Source organism: Oncorhynchus gorbuscha, linkage group LG02 (assembly GCF_021184085.1).
Source record: "Oncorhynchus gorbuscha isolate QuinsamMale2020 ecotype Even-year linkage group LG02, OgorEven_v1.0, whole genome shotgun sequence".
NCBI classification, from domain to species: Eukaryota; Metazoa; Chordata; class Actinopteri; order Salmoniformes; family Salmonidae; genus Oncorhynchus; species Oncorhynchus gorbuscha.
Genome location: NC_060174.1, coordinates 106,148,100 through 106,169,998, shown reverse-complemented (window position 1 = coordinate 106,169,998; position 21,899 = coordinate 106,148,100). Strand labels below are relative to the sequence as shown.

At 41.8% G+C, this 21,899-nt stretch overlaps 1 protein-coding gene across 9 annotated transcripts in view; it reads right to left on the bottom strand.

Annotated features, from left to right (window-relative positions):
* LOC124015080 (core histone macro-H2A.1) overlaps positions 1-11,939 on the bottom strand; it is a 101,949-nt gene extending 90,010 nt beyond the window's left edge. The window contains exons 1-6 of one of the 9 annotated variants that reach the window (XM_046330066.1): positions 11,773-11,939; positions 10,573-10,780; positions 9,810-10,004; positions 8,468-8,574; positions 7,994-8,188; positions 2,608-2,718 (exon numbers count right to left, since the gene is read on the bottom strand). In XM_046330066.1, the coding sequence (XP_046186022.1) occupies positions 2,608-2,718; positions 7,994-8,188; positions 8,468-8,574; positions 9,810-10,004; positions 10,573-10,759 (795 nt within the window). In that variant the 5' untranslated portion in view covers positions 10,760-10,780; positions 11,773-11,939. Of the gene's footprint in view, positions 1-2,607; positions 2,719-7,993; positions 8,189-8,467; positions 8,575-9,809; positions 10,005-10,572; positions 10,781-11,292; positions 11,551-11,772 lie in introns of those variants that run through there. The other 8 variants (XM_046330075.1, XM_046330018.1, XM_046330026.1 and 5 more) reach the window with 8 other exon arrangements.
* Positions 11,940-21,899: the final 9,960 nt, after the last annotated feature.

The following is a 21,899-nucleotide window of genomic DNA, read 5'->3' as shown; positions in this document are numbered from 1 at the left end:
GGTTCCTGTGAGTGTTAAGTAAAGCACTACATAAGATGATGTCATCTCCTCTATATTCTCCACTATAATATCTTGGTTCCTGTGAGTGTTAAGTAAAGCACTACATAAGATGATGTCATCTCCTCTATATTCTCCACTATAATATCTTGGTTCCTGTGAGTGTTAAGTAAAGCACTACATAAGACGATGTCATCCCCTCTATATTCTCCACTATAATGTCTTGGTTCCTGTGAGTGTTAAGTAAAGCACTACATAAGACGATGTCATCTCCTCTATATTCTCCACTATAATGTCTTGGTTCCTGTGAGTGTTAAGTAAAGCACTACATAAGACGATGTCATCCCTATATTCTATATTCTCCACTATAATGTCTTGGTTCCTGTGAGTGTTAAGTAAAGCACTACATAAGATGATGTCATCCCCTCTATATTCTCCACTATAATATCTTGGTTCCTGTGAGTGTTAAGTAAAGCACTACATAAGATGATGTCATCTCCTCTATAATGTCTTGGTTCCTGTGAGTGTTAAGTAAAGCACTACATAAGATGATGTCATCTCCTCTATATTCTCCACTATAATATCTTGGTTCCTGTGAGTGTTAAGTAAAGCACTACATAAGATGATGTCATCTCCTCTATAATGTCTTGGTTCCTGTGAGTGTTAAGTAAAGCACTACATAAGATGATGTCATCTCCTCTATATTCTCCACTATAATATCTTGGTTCCTGTGAGTGTTAAGTAAAGCACTACATAAGATGATGTCATCTCCTCTATAATGTCTTGGTTCCTGTGAGTGTTATGTAAAGCACTACATAAGATGATGTCATCTCCTCTATATTCTCCACTATAATGTCTTGGTTCCTTTGAGTGTTAAGTAAAGCACTACATAAGATGATGTCATCTCCTCTATATTCTCCACTATAATATCTTGGTTCCTGTGAGTATTAAGTAAAGCACTACATAAGATGATGTCATCCCCTCTATATTCTCCACTATAATGTCTTGGTTCCTGTGAGTGTTAAGTAAAGCACTACATAAGACGATGTCATCCCCTCTATATTCTCCACTATAATGTCTTGGTTCCTGTGAGTGTTAAGTAAAGCACTACATAAGATGATGTCATCTCCTCTATATTCTCCACTATAATGTCTTGGTTCCTGTGAGTGTTAAGTAAAGCACTACATAAGACGATGTCATCCCCTCTATATTCTCCACTATAATGTCTTGGTTCCTGTGAGTGTTAAGTAAAGCACTACATAAGACGATGTCATCTCCTCTATATTCTCCACTATAATGTCTTGGTTCCTGTGAGTGTTAAGTAAAGCACTACATAAGACGATGTCATCCCCTCTATATTCTCCACTATAATGTCTTGGTTCCTGTGAGTGTTAAGTAAAGCACTACATAAGATGATGTCATCCCCTCTATATTCTCCACTATAATATCTTGGTTCCTGTGAGTGTTAAGTAAAGCACTACATAAGATGATGTCATCTCCTCTATAATGTCTTGGTTCCTGTGAGTGTTAAGTAAAGCACTACATAAGATGATGTCATCTCCTCTATATTCTCCACTATAATATCTTGGTTCCTGTGAGTGTTAAGTAAAGCACTACATAAGATGATGTCATCTCCTCTATAATGTCTTGGTTCCTGTGAGTGTTAAGTAAAGCACTACATAAGATGATGTCATCTCCTCTATATTCTCCACTATAATGTCTTGGTTCCTGTGAGTGTTAAGTAAAGCACTACATAAGACGATGTCATCCCCTCTATATTCTCCACTATAATGTCTTGGTTCCTGTGAGTGTTAAGTAAAGCACTACATAAGATGATGTCATCTCCTCTATATTCTCCACTATAATGTCTTGGTTCCTGTGAGTGTTAAGTAAAGCACTACATAAGACGATGTCATCCCCTCTATATTCTCCACTATAATGTCTTGGTTCCTGTGAGTGTTAAGTAAAGCACTACATAAGACGATGTCATCTCCTCTATATTCTCCACTATAATGTCTTGGTTCCTGTGAGTGTTAAGTAAAGCACTACATAAGACGATGTCATCCCCTCTATATTCTCCACTATAATGTCTTGGTTCCTGTGAGTGTTAAGTAAAGCACTACATAAGATGATGTCATCCCCTCTATATTCTCCACTATAATATCTTGGTTCCTGTGAGTGTTAAGTAAAGCACTACATAAGATGATGTCATCTCCTCTATAATGTCTTGGTTCCTGTGAGTGTTAAGTAAAGCACTACATAAGATGATGTCATCTCCTCTATATTCTCCACTATAATATCTTGGTTCCTGTGAGTGTTAAGTAAAGCACTACATAAGATGATGTCATCTCCTCTATAATGTCTTGGTTCCTGTGAGTGTTAAGTAAAGCACTACATAAGATGATGTCATCTCCTCTATATTCTCCACTATAATATCTTGGTTCCTGTGAGTGCGCATATGAATATTCAGTCATATTTCCCCCTCAATACACCATCCACTATCAGCAACGCCACCCTGAATGCATGTAACCCTTCGTTAATCTCAATGAGGAGAAGCTGCGAGGCCTCTATGAGAAGCGACGTAGTAGTAGTAGTGACGGACAAACCTACCTTCTGACCCAGGAAAAGACTCTTGGTGGAGAGGACAGTGAATCCGTCCGTAGGCGTTCCTTCCGTGGTGCTGTCTGCCGAGGCAGCTTTGCTCACCTCTCCCTGTTTCTGCTGGGCCAGAGAGACGTAGGAGAAACATCAGGTGATATTATGTAGGTCTAGACAACACTGTCCAACACACTCAGTGACATTAGGACATTTGCGCAAGGGAGTTAACCATAATAAAGTTGAACCTCAATTGTATTATCATGTTGACATTTATGGGGTCCACATTCAAAGTCTCCACCTGGACCAACTTGCCTGTATAACATACTGTATAACTTAGCTTTGAGTTATATTATAAACCAGGTGGTTCGAGACCAGAATGCAGATTGTCTGAAAGCCGTGGTATATCAGACTGTATACCACAAGGTATGACATTTTTTATTAACCTGTTTATAATAACAATAAGGCACCTTAGCCATTTAGCGTGGCTACGGGCTGATCAGGGCGATTCCCTGATCCACCTCTATGCAGACGACACCATTCTGTATACTTCTGGCCCTTCCTTGGAAACTGTTGCTATCTAACCTCCAAACGAGCTTCAATGTCATACAACACTCCTTCTGTGGCCTCCAACTGCTCTTAAACGCTAGTAAAAACCAAATGCATGCTTTTCAACCGTTCGCTGCCTGCACCTGAAACTGACTATCCTACCGATCCTAGACTTTGGCGATGTTATCTACAAAATAGCTTCCAATACTCTACTCAGCAAACTGGATGCAGTTGATCACAGTGCCATCCGTTTTGTTACAAATGCACCTTATACTACCCACCACTGCGACCTGTATGCGCTAGTCGGCTGGCCCTCGCTACATGTTCGTCGCCAGACCCACTGGCTCCAGGTCATCTACAAGTCCATGCTAGGTAAAGGTCCGCCTTATCTCAGTTCACTGGTCACGATGGCAACACCCACCCGTAGCATGCGCGGATCACTGATCATCCCTAAAGCCAAAACCTCATCTGGCCGCTTTTCCTTCCAGTTCTCTGCTGCCTGCGACTGGAACAAATTGCAAAAATCTCTGAAGTTGGAGACTTTTATCTCCCTCACCAACTTCAAACATCAGCTATCTGAGCAGCTAACTGATCGCTGCAGCTGTACATAGTCCATCTGTAAATGGCCCACCCAATTTACCTACCTCATCCCCATACTGTTTTTATTTGATTTACTTTTCTGCTCTTTTGCACACCAGTATCTCTACCTGTAGATGTTCATCTGATCATTTATCACTCCAGTGTTAATCTGTTAAATTGTAATTATTCACTCCTATGGCCTATTTATTGCCTACCTCCTCATGCCTTTTGCACAAAATGTATATAGCTTATTTGTTTTCTACTATGTTACTGACTTGTTTATTTACTCCATGTGTAACTCTGTGTTGTTGTTTGTTCACACTGCTATGCCATATCTTGACCAGGTAGCAATTGCAAATGAGAACTTGTTCTCAACTAGCCTACCTGTTTAAATAAAGGTGAAATAAATAAATATATATATAAATCCAGGCATTAGTTTGGTGATGACAGTAGGGTAAATACACATGTAGGCAGAGTCCATTCTAATGTTTTCTCCGTTTCTTTTAAGAACTTTGTCACAACGGACCAGTCAGTCAATACTCGCAAGTACATAGTGAGAAATAAAATCGGTAATATTATAATATAATAATAATATTATATAATATTATAATATAATATAATATATATATTATATTATATAATATTATAATATTATATTATAATATAATATTACATGATTAAATCTGTGAAATGATTTCCCTCCCCAAGCATTTAACACCATTCTGCATTTTTATGTCACCAATTTTCCCAACTTCAAATCACTTTCTTTAAAAAAAAACAAGTTTTCATTCAGATACAAAATTAATAGTCCTGTCTGAGCCCCATGGCCGCTTCGGGGGTTACAATGTAGCCTAGCTGGGTCTGTATGCGCCAAATGAAAAAGCACAGGATATTTATGACAAAACAGCTCTGCTCTACGAGGGGCCAAAAGGGGGCTTAGCCCCTCAGTTGAAACTTGTGCTGCCTCAGTTTTAGTTATATGTCCCTATATAAAAATAGCTAGAAAGTTAGAATGATTGAGTGACAGGTTGGAGCGAAATCTGTACTGAATCGGAACGCGGTGTGGAGTGTTTGTGTATAGGGGGCTATGTGAAGCCACGGGTGGTTAGGTTTGACTCCTCTGGGTTTCCATAACAAGTGGTAGGCTACTGGGTTAAGTTAACAGTTATAGCTGCTTGCCACCCCACCACTACAAAGTTAAGTTAGCTTCTTAGCTAGCTGTAAAAGGCGTTAGTGTTATAAGCCTATTTTAGCTCTAACCAGCTAATCTGCCGCGGTTGATATCAGAAATCAAACAGCAGCGTTGAAGCTCCTGATCTCTAGCTAGCTCTGACCCTGATGATCTTACAACAGAGGAGACAGCCCAGGTTAGCCTAGAATCCTAGTGGGCCTGGCTCCCAAATGGGTAGGCCTACACCCTCCCAGGCCCAACCAATGGCTGGAGCCCCGCCCAGACATGTGAAATCCATAGATTAGGGCCAAATGAATTCCTTTCAATTGATTGATTTCCTTATGTGAACTGTAACTCAGTAAAATCTTTGAAATTGTTGCATTTATATTTTTGTTCAGTATATTTACATAACCACCAGCTCTAGTAATACTGCTAGTCCCGTCCAATAGGGCTCTAGTAATACTGCTAGTCCCGTCCAATAGGGCTCTAGTAATACTGCTAGTCCCGTCCAATAGGGCTCTAGTAATACTGCTAGTCCCATCCAATAGGGCTCTAGTAATACTACTAGTCCCGTCCAATAGGGCTCTAGTAATACTACTAGTCCCGTCCAATAGGGCTCTAGTAATACTACTAGTCCCGTCCAATAGGGCTCTAGTAATACTACTAGTCCCGTCCAATAGGGCTCTAGTAATACTACTAGTCCCGTCCAATAGGGCTCTAGTAATACTACTAGTCCCGTCCAATAGGGCTCTAGTAATACTACTAGTCCCGTCCAATAGGGCTCTAGTAATACTACTAGTCCCGTCCAATAGGGCTCTAGTAATACTACTAGTCCCGTCCAATAGGGCTCTAGTAATACTACTAGTCCCGTCCAATAGGGCTCTAGTAATACTACTAGTCCCGTCCAATAGGGCTCTAGTAATACTACTAGTCCCGTCCAATAGGGCTAGTCCCGTCCAATAGGGCTCTAGTAATACTACTAGTCCCGTCCAATAGGGCTCTAGTAATACTACTAGTCCCGTCCAATAGGGCTCTAGTAATACTACTAGTCCCGTCCAATAGGGCTCTAGTAATACTACTAGTCCCGTCCAATAGGGCTCTAGTAATACTACTAGTCCCGTCCAATAGGGCTCTAGTAATACTACTAGTCCCGTCCAATAGGGCTCTAGTAATACTACTAGTCCGTCCAATAGGGCTCTAGTAATACTACTAGTCCCGTCCAATAGGGCTCTAGTAATACTACTAGTCCCGTCCAATAGGGCTCTAGTAATACTACTAGTCCCGTCCAATAGGGCTCTAGTAATACTACTAGTCCCGTCCAATAGGGCTCTAGTAATACTACTAGTCCCGTCCAATAGGGCTCTAGTAATATTACTAGTCCCGTCCAATAGGGCTCTAGTAATATTACTAGTCCCGTCCAATAGGACTCTAGTAATACTAGTCCCGTCCAATAGGACTCTAGTAATATTACTAGTCCCGTCCAATAGGGCTCTAGTAATATTACTAGTCCCGTCCAATAGGGCTCTAGTAATATTACTAGTCCCGTCCAATAGGGCTCTAGTAATACTAGTCCCGTCCAATAGGACTCTAGTAATACTAGTCCCGTCCAATAGGACTCTAGTAATACTAGTCCCGTCCAATAGGACTCTAGTAATACTAGTCCCGTCCAATAGGACTCTAGTAATACTAGTCCCGTCCAATAGGACTCTAGTAATACTAGTCCCGTCCAATAGGACTCTAGTATTACTAGTCCCGTCCAATAGGACTCTAGTATTACTAGTCCCGTCCAATAGGACTCTAGTAATACTAGTCCCGTCCAATAGGACTCTAGTATTACTAGTCCCGTCCAATAGGACTCTAGTAATACTAGTCCTGTCCAATAGGACTCTAGTAATACTAGTCCCGTCCAATAGGACTCTAGTAATACTAGTCCCGTCCAATAGGACTCTAGTATTACTAGTCCCGTCCAATAGGACTATAACACGGCAAAGAATAGTGCGCTGCATCATCCCACGGGATCGGTCAAGGCGGTGCACAGCGGAAATATCCCCGAAATATTCTAGTCCCTACACATCACCTTCTATATTCAAACAACATAGGCCTTTTTAATGGCTAAATTGATGAGCAAATGCAAAGCTTCATGCTCATCCTTTCTGGTATGCAATAGTAGTCTTCCTAGTAGGATTCTGCCATAATGAGGTGGTGTGTACGTAGCCGTTTCAGCGTTGTTTTGAGAGTCGAGCAAGAGTCCACTCCAACAACAAAAACATTATTATTATTTAAAAATAAAATAAAAATCACAGGATCCTGGAGTCGTTCACCCCGACACAGAATGTTTGAATTTATCCCTCATGTAACAGTATAACTTTAGACCGTCCCCTCGCCCATACCCGGGCGCGAACCAGGGACCCTCTGCACACATCAACAACAGTCACCCACGAAGCATCGTTACCCATCGCTCCACAAAGAGGTCTCAGAGCAAGTGACGTCACCGATTGAAACGCTATTTAGCGCGCACCGCTAACTAAGCTAGCCGTTTCACATCCGTTACACCAGCACCACCGCTAACTAAGCTAGCCGTTTCACATCCGTTACACCAGCACCACCGCTAACTAAGCTAGCCGTTTCACATCCGTTACACCAGCACCACCGCTAACTAAGCTAGCCGTTTCACATCCGTTACACCAGCACCACCGCTAACTAAGCTAGCCGTTTCACATCCGTTACACCAGCACCACCGCTAACTAAGCTAGCCACATCCGTTTCACATCCGTTACACCAGCACCACCGCTAACTAAGCTAGCCGTTTCACATCCGTTACACCAGCACCACCGCTAACTAAGCTAGCCGTTTCACATCCGTTACACCAGCACCACCGCTAACTAAGCTAGCCGTTTCACATCCGTTACACCAGCACTACCGCTAACTAAGCTAGCCGTTTCACATCCCTTACACCAGCACCACCGCTAACTAAGCTAGCCGTTTCACATCCGTTACACCAGCACCACCGCTAACTAAGCTAGCCGTTTCACATCCGTTACACCAGCACCACCGCTAACTAAGCTAGCCGTTTCACATCCGTTACACTCACATATTGTATACCTTAGCTTTGGCTCTTTTCCCTGCAGCTGCCTTTTTGGCTGATTTCTTGGAGGAAGACATCTTGGATTTCTTGATGGCGGGAGGAGGCGTGATGACAGCCTCCAGCTTGCCCTTTGACCCCCTCTTCTTAGCTAGCAGCTCAGGGTGGATGTTAGGTAAGACGCCTCCGGCTGCGATGGTTACACCTTTCAGCAGCTGCAGAGAGACAGTCGGTGAAATCAGGCGGTCTGCATTGGATTGCTCCCCTCTCTCTAACTAGCGGATGACCTCACAAAGATGGGGCATGAATTTAAACTAATGTTGCAAAATGCTGGTAACTTTCCCAAATTCCCAAGTTTTTTTTTACCAGAAATCCCAGTCGGAGGATTCCCAGATTTCCTGTTTATTCCCTCTGGATTCCAGGAATCTTCCAACCAGTATTTCTGGAAAACCTGGGGAATTTTGGAGGGGAAAGTTACCAGAATAACAGCTGACCTGGTTGAGCTCCTCGTCGTTGGCGATGGCTAGAAGGATGTGTCGTGGTGTGACACGACCTTTCTTATTGTCCCTGGCTGCATTGCCCGCCAGCTCCAGGATTTCAGCTAGAACACAAGAATAGAGATAGTGAATATAGCTGGACCTGGTGCAGAGGTCTGACAATGTAACTCCGAAGCATCCACTGGCCAGAGGACCAATAAGCCCAAGACCAGCAGCATTGGAGACAAGTCAGAATTAAGCTGCTTTCAGAAGTGGAAGAACAGTGTAGAGTAGTGAGGGCACTGAGAATGCAGGTCCACAGGAGGGATTAAGAATAAACCAATATCTTTAAGGAGCAGTGCAGTTAAAATCAGGATTTTCCTGTTTAAAAAAAAATACATATATATATTTTTTTTTTATAATAATAAATCAAAAACAATGAATGTGAAAATTATAAATGACATTTTTTCTGTAAGAGCTGTTTGAAAAAAAAATGCCTGGAATTTCCAAGAGTCAGGCTCCAGCAAATACCTTCTCACGCAACAGACGCTGCGAGACACAAAACGAGACAGGATGTCGAATGGAGCCAGATGATGGCGCGTTACTGCCACCAACAGCACGGGTGGTGAAATTACACCTAGAATTATAAACTTGGTACGAGCTAGTGTACTAGATAGCCAGCTAGTGTGTACTAGCCAGCTGCACAAAAGCAACAGTGGTTAACATATAACGCCCTGGACAAGAGCTAGTGCGCCAGCTGGTATGTAAGTAACACAATGACGCCCTGGACCAGAGCTACTGACTGACACCAAACTGACTGGAGACCAACAAATGTCACCAGGTTGCGCGCCCACATACCATCTGAGATGCAAGTGCATACGCTTTGCAGACCACACGGCGTCAGGGGGGGGGGGGGGGCATACTGTTGTTGTTGTTGTTGTTGTTGTTTTCATTAAATAAACAGTGATGTATCAGACAGACGTGATGTTTAAAAATATATATATATTAGTACAAAAAAAAATGAATGGGGTTTCAACATCTCCTCTCACTGATCAGTGAATCTCCTAACACGGTAGGGTTGAGCAGCAAACTGTAATTTAGCTAAATATCTCGTCACCGACGTGAACAGTTTGACTGATTTAACAGTTAACTACTGTACCGTACAACATTGCATTAGTGAGATAATTGTTCTGGAGTATCTCACAACATGGCATCACCAAAAACATTCAAAAGCATTGGAATGCATCCCAAATTACACCCTTCCCTTCCCCCCCCCTATACAGTATACTCCCTCTGACCAGGGCCCAAAAGGGGGTCATTTGGGATAGATCCAGTCATATTATATGTTTTGCTACCTCACCAGTGAGGTACTCCAGAACAGCGGCCATGTAGACTGGGGCACCCACACCGACCCTGTACTTGGGCAGACCCTTCTTGATGTAGCGCAGCATTCGGCCCACGGGGAAGATGACTCCGGCCTTCGTCGACCTGGACATCTTGGTGGCCTTCTTTTTCCCTCCTCGGCTGGACATGGTGTCGCTACCCGTGTGAGGTTCTGTTTTTACAGGACAGATTCATGTCTGTTTGGTCACAATCGAGTTGTTGTGAGAAGTATACTAATCAAAACACAATCAAACAAAGGCCTATAAAATACTGTGTTAATTTGAGAACTATTCTATAATGTATAATACATCAAGTCACACTACCAGAATATAAATATGATTTTTTATTTTTGTTATTTTTAATTAGGTCATTATTTGCTGAGAAAATGCCTAAATTCCAAATTAACATATTTTCTCAATACACACTCAAAATCTTGAGACAATATGTTCTCTTTTTGTGAACGATACATTTTTATTATATTAATTATATTAATTTTAAAAGAATGATGTGAGAGTTGTAAGTGTATTACAACTACCTAGGGAATGCCAAGTTGGCAATTCATCAGCACTAGGCTATTATTCATGAAAACATATAATTTCCCATCACAGGCCTCGTACAGGCTAGCCACAGATGGTTACACACCACATAATGGGATTTAACCAAAGATTGTAGGTTAAATCCCATTACTGGGAGTAACAAGTTTGTCTATAGAAAACGTTGCCAGAGATTTCTCAACTAACCTGGTATTGGCGATGCCATTGTCGTTCTCGATTTGGCCAAACATGTATCTTCTAAAATGTATGTGTCCAGTTGCAGGTGGCGCGTTTGAAAGTAAATAAATACATACGCATGTGTATGCCGCCATCTTGTAAATTTCAAGTCTTCTCTCATTGGCTGAACAGGTGGGTCCATCACAAAGTGCCGCATGTCATGATGACACTCACCTGTCTTGATCAATGAAATAATATTTGAAATATACAAGATGGCGGCATACATATTGTTGGATTACTTCGTGGAGGAAAATATTTAGTTATTTAAATAATGGATCATTTTCTAACTTCAAACACACCACCTGTGGACAACAAAACAACATTTTAGAAGATACATGTTTGGCTGAATCGAGAACGAAGATCGTATCGCCAATACCAGGTTCAATTCTCTGGCGACGTTTTGTTGTTACAGGCAAACCTGTAACTCCCAGTACTATAATAGATACCAAAAATCTTTGTATAAAATCACATTATCTGATGTAACAAATCTTTGGTTAAATCGCATTCTGGTGTAACAATCTGTAGCTATGAACAGGCCTACTTTCTATAAAGTAGCCTAACTCAAACTCACTTCTACCCAATAAAGGATCAATTGATACGTTATAATACAATGGGCCTAAAACAAATGCATATCATGCTGCTACAAAGGGCTAAAGACATGTCTTTCTAAAGAATAAAATTTACAATGACCAGATTGAGACGTAAAAATGCACTCCAATTGCCTGAGAAATGAACACAGCAACATCTGTCAGAAAGTCAGAGCCATCCAGGTGCACAAGACCGCGATTTAAGACTTATTTTAGTTGTTGTTGCGGAGTCAGTCAAGAGAACGATTTCCTGGTGTAAAACGGTCCATTTGATCTCGTCCACATGTAGGCCTGGAGAATGTTTACACAATGGAATTAAATGGAATTAAACGGAATTAAATGGCGCTTAACGGAGAATGGCACACAACACGAACCCAAGGACATTCGCCTGCTCACGTCGAGCGTTTGACTTGCAAATCCTAACGTCATATTTCCAGATAGCCATAAATAGCCTACAATTTCGCCGTACTTTGCAAGATAAAAAAAACAAAATAGCAACGTTGACGGATAACTGTGACATATCGGAAGCATCTGGCTCAACGATGTAAATGTTATTGTTAACCTAAAGAGGTTCATTACTTACAGAAATAGGGAACAGCAGTGTGTCTTCTGTCAACACTCGGAAGGCTACAACAAGCTTGGACAGTGTCTTCAACTCCCAGAATCCACAGCGAAATAATATATTGAACTGGGCCAGCTCTGCTCTGGAATGGATAGATTTTAGACTGCAACAAACCTCAACTCTCCGTATGCGCGCTATGAACCTTAACCTACCCTTTGCGCTAAACCCACTATATATATTTTTTTTTAATTTTACCTTTATTTAACTAGGCAAGTCAGTTAAGAACACATTCTTATTTTCAATGACGGCCTGGGAACAGTGGGTTAACTGCCTGTTCAGGGGCAGAACGACAGATTTGTACCTTGTCAGCTTGGGGGTTTGAACTCACAACCTTCCGGTTACTAGTCCAACGCTCTAACCACTAGGCTTGACAGCCCCTATTCCTAAACACATGATTGGTAATACATATATACATATCCCTAAACACAGTGACGGTTCTAGCTTGTATGGCTCCCTGGGCGACATGATATCAGTGACATGATATCATTGATGTGACGTGCAAATGAGCGATAGAAAACCGATTGCGCAAATGTCACCATTCCCCACCAAAAAAATGCGGGCGCCCCTTGCCGCCCCGGGTGGTTGTCCAAGTTGCATATACCTAAATCCGCCACTGCCTAAACATCACACTAAAAGTCAAACATTTCACATCACACCTGTCAAACAGACGTGTGCTGAATTCCACACCGGCTTATTAACATTTTAAAAATAATGAAATGCGAGAACATTTTGTTCCAGGATTGAAAAAACATTAAGTAAATCATATGGACATCAGTGACTGGGTTAGTGCTTTTTAAAACACCACACAGATCATGTCGTTGTCTTAGATCAGTACTCATGAAACCCATCTCCAATGGCGATATGATATTGTCATTCATAAAATCATGTTATTCACTCTCGATATAATTGAAGTCATTTGATTCGTGCACGTCGGAGTATATGTAACTCAGTAACTCATATGTAAGCAGACTGTGTTAATTATGTTGTTTCTTTCTGCCGCATTCAATAGTATCCTATCAAGCACTTTTTAATATCAAAGATCTTGACAGAGGTTGAATGTTATGTCTATGTGTAAAGCAGTGGACGCTGCTGAGGGGAGAACGGCTCCTAATCATGGCTGGAATGGAGCGGTATCAACCACATGGAAACCAGGTATTTGGTGTGTTTTAAACCATTCCTTTAACTCCATTCCTGCCATTACTATGAGACGTCCGTCCTTCGGCAGCTTCCACTGGTAGAAAGAACTTCAGGCTGGCCGCCTAGCGAGTACCGAATTATCCTGATTCAGCTCATACCTCGAACCCAGGACCTAAGCATCGCAAACACACGTGACGGCCCTCCTGAAGAGTCTTACCCATGTGCACCATAGATATTTGCCAGTGAAAGTGGAGACACTTTGGGCTGACTGAGTTTCACAGATACCCATCTGCTACATATGAACATGTGTAGTGAGGCTGTTACCACACTAGAGGTCATGAGAGAGAGAGAGAGAGAGAGAGAGAGAGAGAGAGAGAGAGAGAGAGCGAGAGCGAGAGAGAGAGAGAGAGAGCACACAAAAAACTATACATACCTCGGCCTAAACATCAGCGCCACAGGTAACTTCCACAAAGCTGTGAACGATCTGAGAGACAAGGCAAGAAGGGCATTCTATGCCATCAAAAGAAACATAAATTTCAACATACCAATTAGGATTTGGCTAAAAATACTTGAATCAGTCATAGAGCCCATTGCCCTTTATGGTTGTGAGGTCTGGGGTCCGCTCACCAACCAAGACTTCACAAAATGGGACAAACACCAAATTGAGACTCTGCACGCAGAATTCTGCAAAAATATCCTCAGTGTACAACGTAAAACACCAAATAATGCACGCAGAGCAGAATTAGGCCGATACCCACTAATTATCAAAATCCAGAAAAGAGCCGTTAAATTCTACAACCACCTAAAAGGAAACGATTCACAAACCTTCCATAACAAAGCCATCACCTACAGAGAGATGAACCTGGAGAAGAGTCCCCTAAGCAAGCTGGTCCTGGGGCTCTGTTCACAAACACACCCTACAAAGCCCCAGGACAACAGCACAATTAGACCCAACCAAATCATGAGAAAACAAAAAGATAATTACTTAACACATTGGAAAGAATTAACAAAAAAACAGAGCAAATTAGAATGCTATTTGGCCCAACACAGAGAGTACACAGCGGCAGAATACCTGACCACTGTGACTGACCCAAAATTAAGGAAAGCTTTGACTATGTACAGACTCAGTGAGCATAGCCTTGCTATTGAGAAAGGCCGCCGTAGGCAGACATGGCTCTCAAGAGAAGACAGGCTATGTGCTCACTGCCTACAAAATGAGGTGGAAACTGAGCTGCACTTCCTAACCTCCTGCCCAATGTATGACCATATTCGAGAGACATATTTCCCTCAGATTACACAGATCCACAAAGAATTTGAAAACAAATCCAATTTTGATAAACTCCCATATCTATTGGGTGAAATTCCACAGTGTGCCATCACAGCAGCAAGATTTGTGACCTGTTGCCACGAGAAAAGGGCAACCAGTGAAGAACAAACACCATTGTAAATACAACCCATATTTATGCATATTTATTTTATCTTGTGTCCTTTAACTATTTGTACATTGTATATATATATATATATATATATATATATATATATATATAATATGACATTTGTAATGTCTTTACTGTTTTGAAACTTCTGTATGTGTAATGTTTACTGTTAATTTTTGTTGTTTTTCACTTTATATATTCACTTTGTATGTTGTCTACCTCACTTGCTTTGGCAATGTTAACACATGTTTCCCATGCCAATAAAGCCCTTGAATTGGATTGAATTGACTATCAGAACCCACTGGATTCTCCAATTGCCTTGAACGAACTACAGGACAAAATAAAAACCCTCCAACCCAAAAAGGCCTGTGGTGTTGATGGTATCCTTAATGAAATGATCAAATATACAGACAACAAATTCCAATTGGTTATACATAAACTCTTTAACATCATCCTTAGCTCTGGCATCTTCCCCAATATTTGGAACCAAGGACCGATCACCCCTTTCCACAAAAGTGGAGACAAATTTGACCCCAATAACTACCGTGGGATATGCGTCAACAGCAACCTTCGGAAAATACTCTGCATTATCATTAACAGCAGACTCGTACATTTCCTAAGTGAAAACAATGTACTGAGCAAATGTCAAATTGTCTCTTTACCAAATAATCTTGACAGACCACATATTCACCCTACACACCCTTATTGACAAATAAACAAAACAAAGGCTAAGTCTTCTCATGCTTTGCTGATTTCAAAAAAGCCTTCGACTCAATTTGGCATGAGGGTCAACTATACAAATGGATGGAAAGTGGTGTTGGGGGAAAAACGTACGACATTATAAAATCCCATGTACACAAACAACAAATGTGAGGTTAAAATTGGCAAAAAACACACATTTCTTCCCACAGGGCCGTGGCGTGAGACAGGGATGCAGCTTAAGCCCCATCCTCTTTAACATATATATCAACCAATTGGCGAGGGCACTAGAACAGCCTGCAGCACCCGGCCTCACCCTACTAGAATCTAAAGTCAAATGTCTACTGTTTGCTGATGATCTGGTGTCTCTGTCACCAACCAAGACCAAAATAATGGTGTTCCAAAAAAGGTCCAAATCAAATCAAATCAAATTTTATTTGTCACATACACATGGTTAGCAGATGTTAATGCGAGTGTAGCGAAATGCTTGTGCTTCTAGTTCCGACAATGCAGTGATAACCAACAAGTAATCTAACTAACAATTCCAAAACTACTGTCTTATACACAGTGTAAGGGGATAAGGAACATGTACATAAGGATATATGAATGAGTGATGGTACAGAGCAGCATACAGTAGATGGTATCGAGTACAGTATATACATATGAGATGAGTGTGTAGACAAAGTAAACAAAGTGGCATAGTTAAAGTGGCTAGTGATACATGTGTTACATAAGGATGCAGTCGATGATGTAGAGTACAGTATATACATATGCATATGAGATGAATAATGTAGGGTAAGTAACATTATATGAGGTAGCATTGTTTAAAGTGGCTAGTGATATATTTACATCATTTCCCATCAATTCCCATTATTAAAATGGCTGGAGTTGGGTCAGTGTCAATGACAGTGTGTTGGCAGCAGCCACTCAATGTTAGTGGTGGCTGTTTAACAGTCTGATGGCCTTGAGATAGAAGCTGTTTTTCAGTCTCTCGGTCCCAGCTTTGATGCACCTGTACTGACCTCGCCTTCTGGATGATAGCGGGGTGAACAGGCAGTGGTTCGGGTGGTTGATGTCCTTGATGATCTTTATGGCCTTCCTGTAACAACGGGTGGTGTAGGTGTCCTGGAGGGCAGGTAGTTTGCCCCCGGTGATGCGTTGTGCAGTCCACACTACCCTCTGGAGAGCCTTACGGTTGAGGGCGGAGCAGTTGCCGTACCAGGCGGTGATACAGCCCGCCAGGATGCTCTCGATTGTGCATCTGTATTTGTCGCCAGGGCCACAAATACAAATTCCATCTAGACACGTGCCCCCCAAAATATGCATCAGGTCAATCTCTTGGCCTGACAAATGAGGCAGTATCCTAGTAAAATGTTGCTGTAGGTTGAGATCACCACAAATGTACATTCTCTTCCAACGACTTTCTTAAATGCACCTTCGTTGTCGTCAATCAAAAGCTTTGCCTAATGAACTGATTCTTGGACTGATTCTTGGACTGATTCACGGACTGATTCATGGACTGATTCACGGACTGATTCATTGACTGATTCACGGACTGATTCATGGACTGATTCACGGACTGATTCATTGACTGATTCAGATTTTTTTTTAAATCTTCAAATATGTTGTGTCAAACTCATAAATCATGAAAAGAACAGAAAACATAGCATCACTTAATGTGTCATCATTATATCTTCTGTAGTCAGACCGTTCTAGTTCTTGTGAAGGAAGACGACATAACGACGACATTATGAAGGAATCAAACAGGACTGGCCAGGGCTGCTGCAACGTGGGACACACCGAGACAGAACCACACAACGTGTGACACACCGAGAGAGAACCACACAACATGTGACACACCGAGACAGAACCGCACAATATGTGACACACTGAGACAGAACCGGCACAGACACAATATGTGACACACCGAGACAGAACCACACAACATGTGACACACCGAGACAGAACCATAAAACATGTGACACACCGAGACAGAACCACACAATATGTGACACACCGAGACAGAACCACACAACATGTGACACACCGAGACAGAACCATAAAACATGTGACACACCGAGACAGAACCACACAATATGTGACACACCGAGACAGAACCATAAAACATGTGACACACCGAGACAGAACCAGCAAGGACACAGCATGTGACACACTGAGACAGAACCACACAACATGTGACACACAGAATAAAATAAAGGTGACAGGCTCGTTCTGTGAAAGGACAACGAACATAATGCATGTAAACTCCATGGTGCTGAAGGAGAGACAGTTTTGGTCAAACACGTAGACACGGCTGATTGACAGGAGACTGCAGTCATGAGCAGCATCAAAGAACGTTACGGAATAAGCAGCCTATTCACGACAGTAGCCCCCATGAAATCAGAACTATAAAAAAAGCACAGCTATTTCATGTCCAAAATTAAACGAACAAAACGACCTATTACTTCCCATTGCAATTATATTTTATCACATTCATTACACTAACCAGTGATCGAAAGTTTAAATGCAATGGCATCTCCATTAGGGCCTCCATTAGGGCCTCAACTTAGGGCCTCTATTACGGCCTCTATTAGGTTCTCAAATTAGGACCTCTATTAGGGCCTCTATTAGGTCCTCTATTAGGACCTCTATTAGGACCTCAAATTAGGTCCTCTATTAGGACCTCAAATTAGAGCCTCTATTAGGGCCACTATTAGGGCCTCTATTAGGTCCACTATTAGGGCCTCTATTAGGTCCTCTATTAGGACCTCTATTAGGACCTCAAATTAGGGCCTCTATTAGGGCCACTATTAGGGCCTCTATTAGGTCCTCTATTAGGACCTCAAATTAGAGCCTCTATTAGGGCCACTATTAGGGCCTCTATTAGGTCCTCTATTAGGACCTCTATTAGGACCTCAAATTAGGTCCTCTATTAGGACCTCAAATTAGAGCCTCTATTAGGGCTCAAATTAGGCCCAAATTAGGAAATCTATTAGGATATATTATGCATTATGTAAAAATAATAGTTTTCAGTCAAGTAGGGCAGGGTTGTTCCACCTCAAAAATCACAAGACACCCATCATCATAGATTGTTCTGAAATCTTTCTGTTGTTAGAAACAGATAAGATTAGCATTCCTGCAATACAATTTCTTTACTTAGCTAATTGATTGCATCCAAATTGAACATTTTATTTTATCGGATTCATATAATATTCAAAAAATATATTACTTAACATCAGACATCCAAACTTTTTTTTCTTCCAACAATGAGTTAAACACGAGGAATCATAATAAATGGTCTTTGTAACTACTGAAACCATTTCAGAACAATCTGAGATGGTAGTCGTCATGGCTTGATGAAATGACATGGAAAGACCGTTCACTGCAAGCTTCTGTTAAAGAGCACGTTGTCTTTTAAGAAAGCAGAGACACTTGCCAGACAGTTTGCTTTGCAGGTCAGCTGTTTAGGCAGTGCGCCGATTGCTTTGAATTTGATGTTGTCATTTGAACTCATTTAAACTCGCCTGGCTCGCTGGTTTATTCACAAATTGCTTTCACATTGCTGTCGGCATAAGTGGCACTTCCAATAAGGGACAAACAAGATACACTTCCCCTAAAGTCAATGGAATTAAATTTGGAAATTTACATTTACATAATGGGTAACTAGACATGTTCTCTGCGATCCACTTGATGTTTTAATTACATTTTTTTTTCAGAAGGGAGGGCCATCCACTCCCTAAGCTAGGGGGAAGATACACTCCCCCTAAAGTCAATTGGAATTAAATTTGGAAAAATTAGTTATATAATTACTTGTGCCTATAAATCAACCAATCAAATCGTTCGAAATACTAAACCAGAGAATATGATTTGACCACAGAGGACCATTAGCTACTTTTAGAAAATCAGTGGTGGAATGCAGAAGGCACATTTCAGTTGAAGGCATTCATTTGTACAACTGACTAGGTATCTCCCTTTCGCTTTCCCGAAGAAGAAGTTATAAATCTTCTTCGGGATCAGTGTCCCTTCCACGGGACGGTTGAGCTAACATAGGCTAATCAGATTAGCATGAGGTTGTAAGTAACAAGAACATTTCCTAGGACATAGACATATCTGATATTGGCAGAAAGCTTAAATTCTTGTTAATCTAACTGCACTGTCCAATTTACAGTAGCTACTACAGTGAAATAATACCATGCTATTGTTTGAGGGGAATGCACAATTTTCTAAATAAAAAGTAATTAGGCATATTTGGGCAGTCTTGATACAACATTTTGAATAGAAATATAATGGTTCATTGGATCAGTCTAAAACGTTGCACTTACGCTGCTGTCATCTAGTGGCCAAAATGTATATTGCAACTGGGATGGAATAATACATTATGGCCTTTCTCTTGCATTTCAAAGATGATGGTACAAAACAAAAATACATAAGAAAGGTTGTTTTTTATTTTGTATTATCTTTTACCAGATCTATCGTGTTATATTCTCCTACATTCCTTTCACATTTCCACAAACATCAAAGTGTTTCCTTTCAAATGGTACCAAGAATATGCATATTCTTGCTTCAGGCCCTGAAGCAAGGATATGTCAGCTACAGGCAGTTAGATTTGAGTATGTCATTTCAGGCGAAATTTGAAAAAAAGGGGCGACTCCTTATTAAGCGTATAATTTGGGCAACGCAGGTCAAATAGCCTACTAAATAGCTGATTGTTGAGTTGCAGCGGTCAGTGAAAAACAATTAAATATACTTAGGCCTGTCGCAAATATTTCAACATTCTTAATCCTAGGAAAAAAAATAGAGTTTAGAAAGCAAATGGCTTTTGCAGAAAAGATCAACACAAAGAAAAGACTGATCTGTCTCTAGTTATCAACTTTCTCAACTCCCAATTGAGCTGTAGCCTAACTTATTGGCACCAGCAGAGAGCATATGCCGGTGATTGGATGTATATCCACTGCCTTTATCATTGGATCAGTACCACTTGATCGGTTTTTTTGGGGGGGGGGTTAATCATTTCCTCCTCCATGCTAGATGGATGTCATATTGTACAATATGTGTCTCCCCTTTTCGTAGGCCTAGATTTAGTTGCCTGACGACTCAAACTGAATTCTTACCGATGCTCTTATGTTGGCTACATATTTCAGTTCTTTAAAAGTGCTTTCCTCACCATCTTAAATAAACATGCCCCATTCAAAAAATGTAGAACCAGGAACAGATATAGCCCTTAGTTCACTCCAGACCTGACTGACCAGCACAAAAACATCCTGTGGTGTTCTGCATTGGCATCGAATAGCCCCCACGATATGCAACTTTTCAGGGAAGTCAGGAACCAGTATACACAGTCAGTTAGGAAGGCTAAGGCATTTTCAAACAGAAATTTGCATCCTGTAGCACTAACTCCAAAAAGTTTTGGCACACTGTAAAGTCCATGGAGAATAAGAGCACCACCTCCCAGCTGCCCACTGCTCTGAGGCTAGGAAACACTGTAAAGTCCATGGAGAATAAGAACACCTCCTCCCAGCTTCCCACTGCTCTGAGGCTAGGAAACACTGTAAAGTCCATGGAGAATAAGAGCACCACCTCCCAGCTGCCCACTGCTCTGAGGCAGTGGGAAACACTTGGCAGTAGGAAACACTTGTCACCACCAATTAAATTTACGATTATCAATCATTTTAATAAGCATTTTTCTACGGCTGGCCATCCTTCCCACCTGGCTATCCCTATCTATCAATGTCGCTCTTGCTGCTGGTGATTCTCTAATCCACTTCTACGCAAACGACTCCATTCTGTATACATCTGGCCCTTCTTTGGACACTGTGCTAAAACCCCTCCAAACGAGTTTCAATGCCATACAACTCTCCTTCCGTGGCCTCCAACTGCTCTTAAATGCATGGTCTTCAACCGATCGCTGCCCGCCTGATTAGCATCACCACTCTGGACGTTTCTGACTTAGAATATGTGGGCAACTACAAATACCTAGCTGTCTGGTTAAACTGTAAACTCTCCTTCCAGACTCACATTAAGCAACTCCAATCTAAATATAGAATCGGCTTCCTATTTCGCAACAAAGCCTCTGTTATGCAGGTGAGTGAGGACCCAAAAGCGACTTAACAGAAACTGAGTTTATTAAAGTCCAAACAGGGAAAACATAATCCTCAATCCTTTACAGGAGATGTCCAAACAGGGAAAACATAAATCCTCTAGTTGTTGAGGAGAATTGCAGGACAAGCGGCAACAGACTGCAGGTCCCTTCGGGTAGGCGCGGGCCGTAGCGGACAGAGACACCTGCTCACACGCAGCATCTGATGAAAAGGCAAAACACGACAGGACGGAACAAGGGCACAGCAAACAAGAATCCGACAAGGACAGAAGCAGAAACAGAGAGAGAAATAGAGACCTAATCAGAGGGCAAAATAGGGGACAGGTGTGAGAGAGTAAACGAGGTCGTTAGGAGAATGAGGAACAGCTGGGAGCAGGAACGGAACGATAGAGAGAGAGAAGGATAGAGAGAGAGAAAGAAACCTAATACGACCAGCAGGGGGAAACGAAGAGAAGAGAAAGCACAGGGACAAGACATGACAATACATGACAATACATGACAGTACCCCCCCCACTCACCGAGCGCCTCCTGGCGCACTCGAGGAGGAAACCTGGCGGCAACGGAGGAAATCATCGATCAGCGAACGGTCCAGCACGTCCCGAGATGGAACCCAACTCCTCTCCTCAGGACCGTACCCCTCCCAATCCACTAAGTACTGGTGACCACGTCCCCGAGAACGCATGTCCATAATCTTCCGGACCCTGTAGATAGGTGCGCCC